Below are 14,586 nucleotides of genomic sequence, written 5' to 3' on the forward strand. Positions count from 1 at the left end.
GACCTCTCCACATGCAGAAATTAATAGGTTGATGTCTGACACAGCAGAGAGCTTCCAGGAACTACCCTGACATTGGTCAGTGCCATGTGTCCTACTAATCGTTTGCATATAAAAATAACTCCTCCACCTAAGATACATCCACCCACATGCTGAGCCCCCACTGTGGGTACATCTAAGCCAAACCAAGAATCCTGAAGTACATTTAAAGCCTGCAGCAGAAATCCCAGGAAAATAATTTAGAACACAAAACTAGTTCAGATATCTAGTATTGTAGAGAGTTCTTAGGATAAGGCCCATTTAGAATTTGTGCCCAAGAGCTATTTGCAAATTTATAGTTATTTTTTTCAGTCAATTAGTTTGAGACAAGAAATGGAAGCTAAGTAAATAAATTAGATCATTAATTTGCAATAAATATAAATTATGCTAATTCTACAAACTGAACATATACAAACTATGTATATATAATAAACGAGGAATAGACATAAGACTCTATTAGCAAGCCATCTTGACTTACTGTGTTGTAGAAAATCCATGTTTATTCATTCAATAGATTTTAACAGTTTTGATATGTGTATGAAAATATAAGATAAACATTAACTGCCTACTGATGTTCTAACAAATCTATTTTCATTCCAAGTGGAAATTAGAATATATTTTGCATTATTTAAGTTAATTACATGACATTTCTTATGAATGATATATTATTTCATTCGTTACTTCTAATTATGTTCTGTTACAAGTGCAAGGCTGGCAACACCATGACTAGCCTTTCCCTATTCCTTACAATCTGATGACTTGCACGGGAAGCAGGTCAAAAATATGCCCAGAATATAATGAATAGAGTTCAGTAGTTGTTAACCATGACAGCTTAAAATTACCTGAGGAACGTTTCACATAGAAATAAATAGAAATGGGGAATGGCTTGCCATATTATAGGATATTCTTTCTTGCAACTAATAGGAGAAATATTCCACTTCTTACTTTAATACATTTAATTAGCATCCTACCATTTGCTACGGCTAGAGGGAGAACACCCCTAAAACTGTCCTCCCTGCTCTCCACACTCACACACCAACAGAGCTATATTTTATATAGACAGGCAGATTGTAAACATATCTTTTTCCTGTTGTGAAAGTGAATCTATAGGCTTTGTGCCATCTGGAGAGAATGTGGGAACTTCCCAAAAGCTCAAAAAGCCAGTTGTATTTCTTATTTCCCTCCTTTAATGCATGACTATGGTCAGACCAGCCCATCTCACTCCATTCACAGCAGGGCCTGAAGCTAGAAGGTAAATCCTATTATGAAGAAGAGGTCAAGGTCAAGGAAAATCATCCAGAACTCAGTAATTAAGAACAGGGACCGAGTGAACCACAAAGCCACTGCATGCATAGCCTCATCAGCCAGCAGTCAGCAAGGAGCCAGGGAGAGATAGTGGACAGCGGGAAGAGCCCAAGATGAGGTCTAGAGACCAATATGCACATGCTTTATGCACCCTGTTTCATGAGTGAGTCACCTTTATTTGAATGGGTCAGGACAAAGTATATAAAATCTGCACATTTTTCTCCATCCAATTTCAAACATTCCCTGCACACATACAAAGCATCTATTAATTCCTTCAGTGTCAGGTGCCAACAATCCATCATTCTGTCTACAATAAAAACAAAGATGCCAGTCTCAGCTCCAGGAACAAAAAATAAACCTGGGAGAGGAAAAGCTTGGCAAGGAGGGCTCCTCTTTCTCCTCTGGTACCCATGACAGTGACTGCCCACTGACCCTGCATGCGGCCTCAGAATCCTCCTTAACACTGTGAGCTCACTACCAACTGAAGAAGAGGTGTTTGCGATAAAATGTATTTGCTCTCTGGGCAGTAATTCCTCAGATGACAAGTGAAGATGGATGAGGGTCACACAAGGTTTGCCTTGCAATGGGGGTTGCCAGGATCATCTCTGGTGGGTTCTAGACACTGAAAAAAGAGGTCAGTCAACTTAGCGAATGACAGAAGCATCCAAGAGCCTCTTCGGTTCCTGCTGACCAATGCCATTGAAAATGGTTTCTAGCTACTAACCCAAGCATAAGCATTTATATGGAAACCTTCCCCACGGAAACAGGAGAAAGAATGCTCTAACTGAACAATCACTGCTACATGCAGAACTCTTGAACACAATAACCTGCCAAATAAAGGGAAGAAAAACATGACAATAAGAAAACCAATGTACCCCACTGCAGCTCAGGACAAAGGACAGCAAGATTGTCCTTGAACATCTCTCCAAGCACAGTTTAAGCTAGCTAATATACAACAGGCCTGCAAAGGGTGGAGGGGAAAGACACGCTTAGGGAAATTTTAAGAAAGAAAAACTATCTTTAGTAATAAGGATATTAATATAGTGCTTGTGCTCATTTTATTTGCACAGGAAGGTTTAAAAAGAAACTCTTGAGAAATGAAAGATCATCACATCACTAATAACTGCAGTTTCCTGAACAATTAAAGAAATTCACAAGATTACAACCTACTCAGGAAATGACAAATATTTCTGATTTTTATGGAAGAACTAAAAGGGCACTTTTATCTATAGCATCCAGTCCGTAAGAAGCACTGTTAAGTAATGAGACTATTTTTATTATTTGTTCATTCACTTCAGGAGTACTCAAGATGGCAATGGTCTAAAAACAGCAAACTTGCTCGTTCAGAAAGGTAAAACTGTATATTGGAAGGCATTTGCCAGAGTTTTCCTTTTTATGTATTAAAGTGGGACCTTAGAGCACAATTTCCATTGTGCCAAACTTTTGTTTCTAATATTCAGCAGAAATATCTTTCAAGTTCCATAGTCAAATTCTTCACAAATATACTTCATAAGGCTGTCCTCAGTGCATCATCCTAACACTGTTTGGACTTGATAACACTCGGTGTGCGATGCTTCTATTTGGAAAAGTCTGCTTTTTTTAATAACTGATTCAATAAAGTGTTGACAAATGATTTGTAAAATACAGTATGGCCAGCGAGCCAGGTTTATCTCTGTCATTACATGCTGTATTCAACCCGTTCACAAATGTTGCCATGTTCCCCTTACGTTAGAGCTCCTCATGCCATTCTGAATAGCAATCCAAAGATCAATACAGAGTCTGCTGAAAACAACAGGACATAACAAATGAATAATTTTATTCACAATAAAAAGCCCCAGTCCCTAAATGGATTCCACTAACGCTCAAATCCATTGTTCATGCTCAAGATGGGAGGTAGACCTAGCATAATGCAAGGGAATGGGGTTTGGAGAAGTATTAACCATACTGGTTCAAATTTATTTAAGCCACGAACAACAGCTGGACTGCACTGAGGTACATGAATAGAATGTTCACTGCAGAATTCTGAAGATGCAATCTCCAAAATGCTTCTGTTCTCTCACCAAGACACTCTGAAAAGCATTTTCCAGTAACAAGAAATTAATGGATTAAAGACATTCTGACATATCTTTCTAGAGTGTTGTACCACAGAGGCCAAAGCCTATTCAATCAGCTTTAAACACTTGTTTGCAACGAACAGAAGTATTTGCTTTAGGTGGGGACAAGGAGGGATTGAAGTGGGTCTTTTGAGAACGAAGCAAATAGTCTTGCTTCAAAAGCTTATCTTTGGCCCCTGATCTGACAGTTCTTTTCCTCCTCTGAAAGGTATGAAAAAGTCAGTGAGCAAAGTCATAAGAAGAAAAGGGTTGGGGAGAGGGAGCAAAATGTTGGAGCGCACACAAGTTGAAAGATGACATTTACAAGTCTCATGAATGGCACATTCCCCAAAGGCCACCTGAATACTCTTTTTTAAAAGAAATCATCATAAATACAAAATAGAATTTTCCCATTTGCATAAAGATGCCAATATATTGCCCTTAAGGTGCAGACTTGTCCACTGAAAATTAACACACCACAAAAAAAAAAAAAAGAATCTTTCCCCATCTGCCATCAGTTCATTCACCACTTTTAGACTTAACTCTGTATACTTGTAACACAGAAATGTAAACAAGATTGCAACTGACAAGGCAGGAAGGGAAAGTTTAAAAAATTCAGCTTGAATAGGATGTTAAAAAACCTGGAATAAAATGGGAACGAGATTTGGTTGGTGTTCGGGAATACTGAAAAGGCAGGATTTCCATGCACCCTTGTTGCCCCCCTTCATTGAAATTATCTATATGATCCTTATGTTTATCATTTCATTTTAAATTCAGTCAAGATAGAACTTTGGATGCTGAGGAAAAAGATGTGCAAGAGCAGGTCCTGCGGCACCCCTTTCCAGGAACTAAGGACTCAGCACAGAGCCAGTAAGAATGCACATAGTTCTGACTTGAGGCAGACTGGGTAAGTGTTTGGCACCGTGCCTGGAACAGAATAGGAGCTCAGGAATAAACTGCTTCATGAATCAACATGCAAATAAGGAGCCAAGGGTCACAGAAAGGACTGAATATGTTCTTCCTGAAAGGGCAAGCCAGGTATCAAAACATCTTAGCTGAACCGAAAAAGGATGGGAAGGAATCCCGGTGCAGAGACGGGCAGAGGAGCGGGGGGGGGGGGACACAGTGAAGGGAAATGCCACATCTCTTTAGGAAATAGTTGGAAAGGGGTAAGGCTGAGTCAAAATAATGAAAATCTTTTAAAACCATGCTAAGGATTTTGGACTTTATCTTCAGGGGGGAAAAAAAGATTCATTATATTCATTAGTGGTTTATTTGCAAGGGAATAGGAAGGCAAGAGAAGATGGGAGCCTTGAGGTCTAGGAGGTGTGGGCCCAAGTGGAGTCCAGGAGCAGGCAGGGTGCAGGGAGCTGGAAGACCTAGGAGACCCACACCAGGGAGCTGATCTAGGGCAGGCAGAAGAGAACACTGGGGGAAGATGAAAGCCCACTGCAGACATCTCACCATTTATTTTAGGAAATGTTAATGGGCAGAGCTAGCCAGTTTCAATTCCCAAATCACAAGACAAAAGAATATCACTTTCTGCAGGTGAATGAGTAACATATGAAGATTCTTCTCACAGTTATCACCGGAGTTTACAAAGGTAAAGTGAAATTAAAAAAAAAAAAATCACAAAATTATCAGATTGTCTGAATACATTATCTATTGGCCCTGAGACCCCTTTAAACCCTGCAGATACGAAATAGCCTCATGAAGTATACAGATTATAAAAACGTCTTGGTTCTGTTATCCCCAGAAAGGGTTGGCTCCTTCTTGCTACTTTCCAAACAAACTCAGGTTTGTTCATTTTAATACAATATCCCCTGCATCCCTGGCATTTACTCAAAGATATGAGAACTGACCAGGACCCATTTTCAAAGTGGCAATTCCACTGCCATCTGGAACAAAACCAGTTATCAGTCAGTAACTGTTCACTGCTCAGAATAGGCATTTCCCTAGAAGCAGACACCACAACTTAAGTACAAACATGCATATGACCCACGTCTTGTATCACACATGCCAAATGGGTTAAAAAGACCATGAAAAGTCAAGTTTCTTAGTATCAATATATAAGTAAAAAAAAATAATAAAGCTAAATGCAATCCATTATTAACCATTAAAAAGGCAGTACAACTTGGCAACCTCACATTTTTCCAGGCCAAGGTATTAAAATGCATTCATCTAAAATCACATTTTCATCCCAGGTCCCCTCTTTGATACAAGATAGAAGTCAACTAAAGCTAGCACTCTAACAGATACCTATGGCATTTCAACCATATTCTTCTGACACTGGAATTCTCAAGCATTTTCTTTAAAAAAAAAAAAAATTCCTCAGAGGAAAAAGACAACCAGAAATTGCAGCAAAATCAAATGAAAAAATAAAACACTTCTGTTATTTTAAGAACTTCACAGTCTCTTAGAAGAACTCAATATAAAATTGGTATACAATTTTTAAATTGTCCTTTTTTAGAGGACCTTCCTGAACCATTCTAGTTTTTATTTTTACTTCAATAGAGAATATTTTCTAATATTTATAATGTAGACTATTTTTATACATTTAAAAGAAGAGTTAAATATCAAGTAGTCATTCACATATCATTTAGTAGTTTACTGCTGTGATTAGTTTCACAAATTTACAAAATTTAGCTAAAATTAAATTCAAGGAATTTGGGCATCTATCATAAAATCACAATTATCTTTCAGTATATGTTTTCTTATTATTATTTTCAATGTACAACAGTTATATGGACAAGAAAGAAGATTATTCCTAAAGTTTTCAAACACCTTGAAAACTCCCATGAGGGTGTGTGTGTGTATATATATATTTATATATTATGGAAAAATATATAATATTTTTAATATATATTTTTATATATTTATAATATATAAAACCAGTTATCAGTCAATATTACATATATGTGATCATATATAAAATATTAATATATTACTAATATAAATATAATACAATTAATATGAAAATATATTAATACATTAATATAGAATATTAAATATATAAATATATTTTATATAAATTATATATATCTTATTCTGGGAACAAATCTCAACATTTATAGATTTATACATTCAGAATTATGGAAACATTTATTTCAAAGTAAAATCACATTGTTGTGTGGAAAAAGTTGCATTCTACATAGAGGGAAAACAAAAAAAATTCTAGACAGTCAGTACAAAAGTCATATGCACACAGTCACAAGTGAATACTTTCAGCAACATAAAAATAACTCCAGAATATTTCACCAATTCCTGCTTCTCCATGGCAAAGAATAAATCTTCTAATGAAGTCAACAGGAGGAAAGACTACAACTCAATGGTCAGAGAGAAATAAAACAACTCTACCACCAGGACACTGAAGTTGCGATGCTCTCCAAGAAAAAAAAAAAAAAATGCTATTTCAGACTCTAAAATGAAAACAACTGTTTTGTAGGTATATTTGTGTATGCATTTGCTTGAATGATCTCTAAGAAGTAAAGACACCAAGCCAGTCTCAAGTCTTCATGTAATACCTTATTTCCACATCACAAAAGTGCCACCCAATTTCTATCTTATTATTATTATTCACAATTGATAACTGAAAACAAAGCACTCATGATATTCATTGGGCCCCTTTAGACACACCTATTTATTTACACGGCTACAAGAGTGAAAAGGTCAAGTAAAAATTCACCTCCAAAGCCACGGTTGCTAAGCAACTCTTTTCAGAAGTTCTGCAACATTGATCAAGCATATTACTGGTGCCACCAACTGGATTCGGAATAAATGCAACATCCTACCTGGTTTCTCCAAAGGGGGAGGAAGGTAGATTCCTTGTTTACCTTTGCAGAAGGACATGGGAGGCCAACGCTGTATTCCTCTGGTCTGTTAAGTTCAGAGGTTTTTATTTTTCCTCTCTTAAAAAAAAAAAAAAGGATACGTCCTGGTACCACAGGTTTCCTATTCACAAGAGCAAAGGACAGTTCTGTTTTGAGAAAAACCACAGAGGGCTTGATGAGGTGTTGGCCAAATCGGAATGACATTTCCTCACAGTTGAAGCCTGAAAGAGAAAATGATTTAGGAAATGAGCTTTTATAAAATTCAGATGAGAAACACAGATTATACACAACTTTAAAGAAAGCAAATCCCATTACTACAGATTTTTAGTTGCAAAGATGTCATTGAAGCTGTCTCCCACTTAATATCCACTGAGATGGATTCTGGGCAAGTCCTCCTAACATACACTCTCCTCTGCCTACCCAGCCTTGTCTTGCTTTAGAGTGTTTTGAAGCAGAAGCTTGCACTTAGACAACAAAAAAGTCTTCTTAAATCCTTCTGTGATTCAAGATGTCACTTTAACCCAAATCTGCTAGGTGCTACCTGTCGGCTCATTTTTACCCATTCATTTCATCATCTTTGCTAAGATGAAATTTTTAATTGTTAAGCACTGCCTATAAACCATTTAATTCGTAAGTGATTTTCTCAAATGGTTTTATCTCTATTTATATAAAAGCAATTTAGAAAAAATACAACCACCATTTGACCTTGCCTACAACTACAAAAACATGAGCACTCTGAGAGAACTATTAGAGTAAAAATTTCAAAACGGGGAAAAATTTTGAGAAAAAGAAAAGGCAAAACAGAGTTCAAGAATGAGAACTCCTGGCTGATGCAGAGCCAAGATGCAGCAAGGTGTGTGAAATGTTCCATCTCCTCTTTTGGGGGGAAAGCCACGGGGGTGCAGGGGTGGTTGAAGGAATAGTTGGCGCTTGGCATCTGGGGTGTGAGGCAATAATTTTCCAACAGTCAGATGCCCATACCAGGCAAAGTTACTTCTGAATGACGAAGACACAACCTCCTTGGGAAACCATTCATTTTTCTAATTTAGAAACCACCCCGCTGCAAAACTATGAAAATAGTTCAACCCATGGGAAACCAGAAATTGGATTACAAAAAGGACGTCGTCAGAAAATGGTTGACTATTATATAAAGCATAACAATAAGTGTACAATTGTTTAATGATTCTGATGTTCTCAATGACTCAAAAGATACAGAGGGCCACGCAAAGGTCATCTACGGTCATCTAGAAGTACCCACATAGCAAGAACCTAACATTTCAGGGACAGAGACATAAAATGGAAGGTTTGCCTCAATGGTACAAATACTGATTTTCAGAACATTTACAACTAGCTCATGAAAGGCCATTAAGGACATTGAGAATCATCTAACCTAGTGGTTCTCAAGGTAGGTTTCCTGGATCAGCAACATCAGCATCCCCTGGGAACTAATTAGAAATGTAAATTCTGTAAATTCCTACTCTGGACCTATCAAACCAGAAACTCTGGGAGAAGAGCCAAGCAATCTATGTTTGAATAAGCTGTCCAGATGATTCAGAACAATGATCAAACCCAACTAGTCTCCCAATCCTTGGGTCCTTCCCTACAGAATCCTGGCCAACTAGCTGGCTAGGCTATGCTTGGGTATACCCAGCAGTGGGAAGTTCACCACCCATTGCTTCTAAGACAATTCCAGCAATTACACAGCTGTCCTTCCCACCAAGTCTATTTATTTGTCATGGATTTATGCCTTAGGGCCATATGAAACAAGGAGCACGCAAGGGGTAGTGCTTCAGATATTTAGAGTTAACCTTTACTCATTTCCCATTTTTCTAAAATAAATATGGCACTTCATTTCAGTCCTTCTGCAAACAGCATTGATTCAATTCCACTGCAGCTCTTGGTGTTTTGTTTTGTTGTTTTGTTTTTGCCTGCCCAGCATTTACTTTCTGTATCTCTGGCCATAGCCCCCACATTCTTCTTTGGGTAACACCCCACTGTATTCTGTTTAGGGGGCTATTCCCACTGCCTGATTCTAGGGACAGGAAAGTAATCCAGACATCCTTAGACTTCTGTCATGTGACTGGTTCAGGAGTGGAACAGGACAAAAAATGAGCCACTGGAAGAAAGGAGATCCATGCGAGGATTACTGTTGACAGTACAGAGAAAGAACTTTCTTCCTGCTGAATTGCCAATTTGGTAGGACATGAACTGCAACAACTAGAGGTTACACGGAGTAGAGTCTACCTGACATCCAGAGCCCACAAGGAGGCCGGCAGAGCCAAGATAGAGACCCATTCCTAGGACATTTTTTGAGCACCTGGATCTAACAATGCTGTAAGGAATAGCATGCCCAGAATGTGTTTGCTCTCAAGGATTATCGTACGGAATTGCCTGAAGCACAGGCTTAGTTGACGAGCTCCTATTAGGAGTCCTTGAAAGGCTCTTCATCTGATTTTTCTTACCATTTCTCCTTCATCACTATGCCCAGCCCCATTCTTTCCATCACAGAGCTTCACTTTTTCATAACATATTGTTTATCATCTTATTTGCATTTTGTATTTTCCTTAAAATTTGTATATAAATTGTATCATGCTTTAAATCTCATTCTGCTTTTTTTCTCAACACTGTTTTAGAGACTCAATTCATGTTGCTCTAAGTAGATAAGGAATGAATTCATTCCTTTCTACTGCTTATTCACTCTCACTATATTACACTGTAATTTTCCTTACCTGTCCCTCTAGTGCTGAAGAATTAGCTTGTCTCCCATCTTGTACCACAAATACCACTGTGGTGGCCACCTTACATAGATTTCCCTGAGTGTGTAGGCTTGAGTCCCATTATTTGTTTTTAATATCTGGATTTTCTAAAATAAATGCACCAGTTCGCATTCCCAGAAGTAATAGATGCAGATTTCTATTTTCTCACATCCTTGCCAGCACTTGTGAGCCTCTGATATCCTAGCTGTTACTGCTATGAGAGGCAAAAATGGAATCCCTTCGTTTTACTTTGTCTCCAATGTGACCTATGTATTTCTCCTTGTATTGCCAACTCACATTTTGCCTTCTTTTATAGGAGTTTCCTCCCTTCTATTTTCCAATTTTTCAGAGTCCTTTGTATATTTAAATATTGATCTTGGTCTTTTAAACATGATAATTATATTTTTACCATCTGTTAGTTTTCCTATCATATGATCCATTAAACAAAAAGCATTCATTTTGATGTATTCATTAATTTTCTTTTTATGGCTTGTGCTCTGTGACTTACATAACAAACCCTTCTCTACCACAAGGTTATAAAAATAACAGTCTTAAATTTTTGTCTATCAGGTTTATAGCTTCATTCTTAACAGCTACTTAATCCACTTGGGATTTTGCTTACAGTAGGAGTTACAAAAATGTGTTTTTTTACTTTTGTGAAACAATTTTCCTAGCACCAATTGCTGGGAATAACTACACCAAATCCCTGTATTTACAAAGGAATGAGTCTGTACTTCCAATATTCTGATTCTATGTTAGATACTAAAGAGCAGAGGTGCCAGATTTTTTTCTCTAAAGGGCCAGATTCAGCCGGTCACACAGGCTGCTGTAACCACTCAACCCTGTTACGGCAGCAAAAAAGCAGCCAAAGACAATACATAATAAATGGATGTGCTGTGTCCCAATAAAACTTTATTCATAAGAACAGGCAGCAGCCTGGACTTGGCTTCTGGGCTGTAGTTTGTCAACTCCTATTATATAACGTGAATGCCTTGCAAAAGGAGGATTCTTCTTTATTCACCCATATAAATTTGAGATTCAACTCTGCCCCTTGAAAAAATTTATTCCTCAGATGTTGATTAGAATTACACTGATTTTAAATTTTAATGGGGGAAACCCGACACCTTCACAATATTCAATCAATCCATTTATGGATGCTGCATTTATGTTCTATAATACCATAATAAAACTCTTGTAATAGGGTTTTAAATTTCCTTTATGTTTTATGAATTCTTAGATTTATTCCTAGATAGCTTTTAGTTTATGTCACTATTATAAATGGTATCTTATCATCATAGTTTATAATTGGTTATTCCCAATACAGAGGAAAGCTATTGAATTTTATATTTTGCTCTTACAAGCTGGCAACCTAGCTGAACCCTTGTATTGCTATTAAAAGTTTCTGCTGATTCTCTTTGGTTTTCTATATAAATGATTTTACTTAGAAATAATGACAATTATCTTTCTCACTTCAATCTTTCTACTTTTGTTGGTTTGTCTTGCTGCATTGGTCAGGCATCTGGTAATGTGCTGAAAGGCAGAATTAACACAGGCATCCTTGTCTTGCTCCCAACCTTAAAAGGAATGAGGGAATGAGTTTAAACCTCTGTTCCACTAAAAACGGTATCTGCCATAGGTTTTTGGTTAAAGGCTTTAACAAACCTAAAAACAAAAAAAAAATCTCTATTTTAAGTCTGCTAAGGGTTGATTCCATTTAAAAAAAAGAAAAAGAACTTAGATTTATTAAATGGTTTTTGTCATTGATCACACAACCTCTTGTTCTTTGCCATTAATGTGATAAATTATGGTAACACTTTAAATGCTGAAACATCCTTTCACGCTTATGAAAAATTAAACTTAGTCACAATTATTTTTAACATACGGCTAGATTTGAATTTAGTGTTTTTCATGTCATAAATGAAGTTAGCCAATATTTTTTACCTAGTTTTGTTTTAAAACAAATCAAACTTATATGTTGACTTTTCTTTGTTCTATAAGAAGTTTGATAAACAAGGATTTTCTGTTCCTTGAGATTTAAATAGAACTACTTGTCAAACTACTAGGCCTATTTTTATATCACAGGATTGTTTTGAGAAGCATTACAATTTATTTAATGGTTACTGATTACATTTTTCCCCTTGCATCAATTTTTTAGCCTAAATTTATCCTAAATCATTTTTTTCACCTAAATTGATCTTTATTGGTAAAAAAACTCATTCTTTTTTTTAACAGAATAATGTAATCCATAATTATTTCTTTTACCTATTTTGTTTTTATTCATAATGTATATTTTATCAGTTTTCCTGGAATTATACCTAGCCTATTAAGCTTCAAAGAACTTTTGTAGTTCTTTGCTTTTATTATCTCTAGGTTATTGCTTATTTTCTGCAATAAAATTCTTTCCCCTTTTTCCTTCCTTCCTTGTTTCTTCAGATTTACCATGTCACAGTTTTTTTTCTAATTACCTGAGCCAAACATTGAGCTTATGGGGTTTCAGACTTTCTATTTTCCTCCTAGGTAACAAAAAGCTATATATTGCCTTCAAAGTACTCCATTACTAGCTCTCTCAAACGTTGACCTTTGTGCTTTTATTACTACTCAGTGTAAAACTTTGCTATTCTTATCATTTCCCATTTCACCTGAGGGTTATTTTGTAGTAGGTCTTTTCATTTCCAAACATACAGGATATTTCTGCTATCTTTTTCTTAACGATGACTGATTTTAAAGTGTAGTTTAAAGCACTAAGACAATATATTCTGCATTTGTTGAGAAGTTCTATACACATGGTAAACCAAACTCATTGGCTGTTACCCAACTCTGTCCTTTGCTCACTCTGGCTTATTATTTCATCCGCTTCTGCAAAGATGGTGCTGGATTTCTATGATTGCTGAATCTGTGTCAAAGAGCATCAATTCCTGCCTTCTGTACTATGGCATATGCATATGCTCCTATTCATTTTACTCCCCTGAACTACTGTTCCTTTTTCTCTTTGTATTTGACAAGCATCACTTTCTTCATCCCCTTTTCATTAGACTGTGTCCTCTTAAATGTATTTTATAAATAATATAGCATTTTGTTTTCCATCCGTGGGACAATCTGTCTTGATTAGTTTAACCCTCAGACATTTATGCCAATTCTTCTTTAAGCTTATTTGGAACATCCTATTTCACCTTTGTTTCCATTTTCTCTTTGTTTCACTTTTTTCTCCTTCCTACCTTCCACTGACTCAGATCAAATTTCTTCCTGTGGGTCTGAAAGTTCTGCCATCTATTTCCTCTCAATAGAGATTATTCTTATTACAATCTAAACTAGTGCTCAACTTCCCCATCATAGAAGCAGATCCATCTCTCAGTCCCTTGGCATAATCTTACCACCTTAGATATCTTTCAGGTATCTTCCCCACCCCCCCCAGGTCTACCTTCTGATGCACTGAAATAATACAGCATTGTAATTTCATGTAGTTACTGATATGCTGAGTTTTTATTTGTACCCTCAGAGATCCTGTCTGAAAACAGTGGATGATGGTATACGTAAAGCTCATCTCACTACGGCACATGAAACAGTACCAAAAAAATAGTATTATTTTTCTCTCTTTGCCCAAATCCAATTAGCCTCTTTAGTCGCGGTAAAATTCTGCCCATTTGTGCTGCTAGCAGACATGCTTCCTCAAGTTTTAATTTCAATGGAGAAGAAAAACACTCAGCAACTATAAAAGGAACAGAAGTGGAGCAAAGAGTAAGAGCCAATATCGTGTGATGGGAAGATTCTTGCATCTCCAGGATCTCAAACTATCTGTAAGACTGAGATAAATATTAAATACTTTCCTCTCACGTGAAGATGACCGAAAGCAATTTCATTTTAAGCTGAAGTAAAATTGTTGATTTTTTTTTTTTTTTTAAACCCAACAAGAAGGCTGGATGTACCAATCTTCTGTTGAATTCCCAGAGGAAAATCACCTCCTGGGATCTCTGTTACTTAATAAATACAGAGTTGGCTTCTGGCATCCAGAAAACCAAGCACCGGGTTAGGGACTTCAGTCTAAGCTTTAGGTCTCCTTAGACTTATTAGCAGCCTCAGCTGAGACCAAAATAGAAGGCTGACTCCAGAAACAGTGACTGAGTCCTGCATGTGTCTGTTTATAAACAATAGCATATTAATGAACACCTAAAGTCTTATGCTTTTAGCTACTTCTTTAATTTATATTCCTTAATAATAACATCTGTTATCTTGAACAAAAACTACATGCCTTCAAGGTATTAAATCAGTCTCTATTTCCCACCTTTTCAGCTGTTGAAGTTATCTGTACCCTACAGTCCCTTTACCTCTCTATCCACTATAACCTGTCTCTGCCTCTCTATCTCCTAGAACTCACAGCAGCTGGTAGCATCATGTTATTTTTAGAACTTTGTCTTCAAAATTTAGTAGAGAGAAAGGAAGTAATGAAAGATCTCTATTGACTACTCACATTTAATTTTGTGACTCAGTGGATTTGAGCAGTCATTTTCTGATAGGGCTAGATAGGCAACCTAATTCACGGTGAAATAAGGTTCAATGGGCACAAAAGCA

General features: G+C 36.7%; 1 protein-coding gene across 10 annotated transcripts in view; it reads right to left on the reverse strand.

Annotated features, from left to right (window-relative positions):
- Positions 1-14,586, reverse strand: part of FHIT (fragile histidine triad diadenosine triphosphatase) — a 1,472,419-nt gene that overhangs the window by 778,884 nt on the left and 678,949 nt on the right. For all 10 annotated transcript variants that reach the window (XM_073901470.1, XM_073901471.1, XM_073901466.1 and 7 more), the window contains one exon: positions 7,366-7,485. In XM_073901470.1, coding sequence (XP_073757571.1) covers positions 7,366-7,468 — 103 coding nt within the window. In that variant the 5' untranslated portion in view covers positions 7,469-7,485. The remainder of the gene's footprint in view (positions 1-7,365; positions 7,486-14,586) is intronic.

This window comes from Callorhinus ursinus, unplaced genomic scaffold (genome assembly GCF_003265705.2).
Source record: "Callorhinus ursinus isolate GAN/ISIS: 27379988/994484 unplaced genomic scaffold, GSC_fseal_2.0 scaffold15, whole genome shotgun sequence".
NCBI lineage: Eukaryota > Metazoa > Chordata > Mammalia > Carnivora > Otariidae > Callorhinus > Callorhinus ursinus.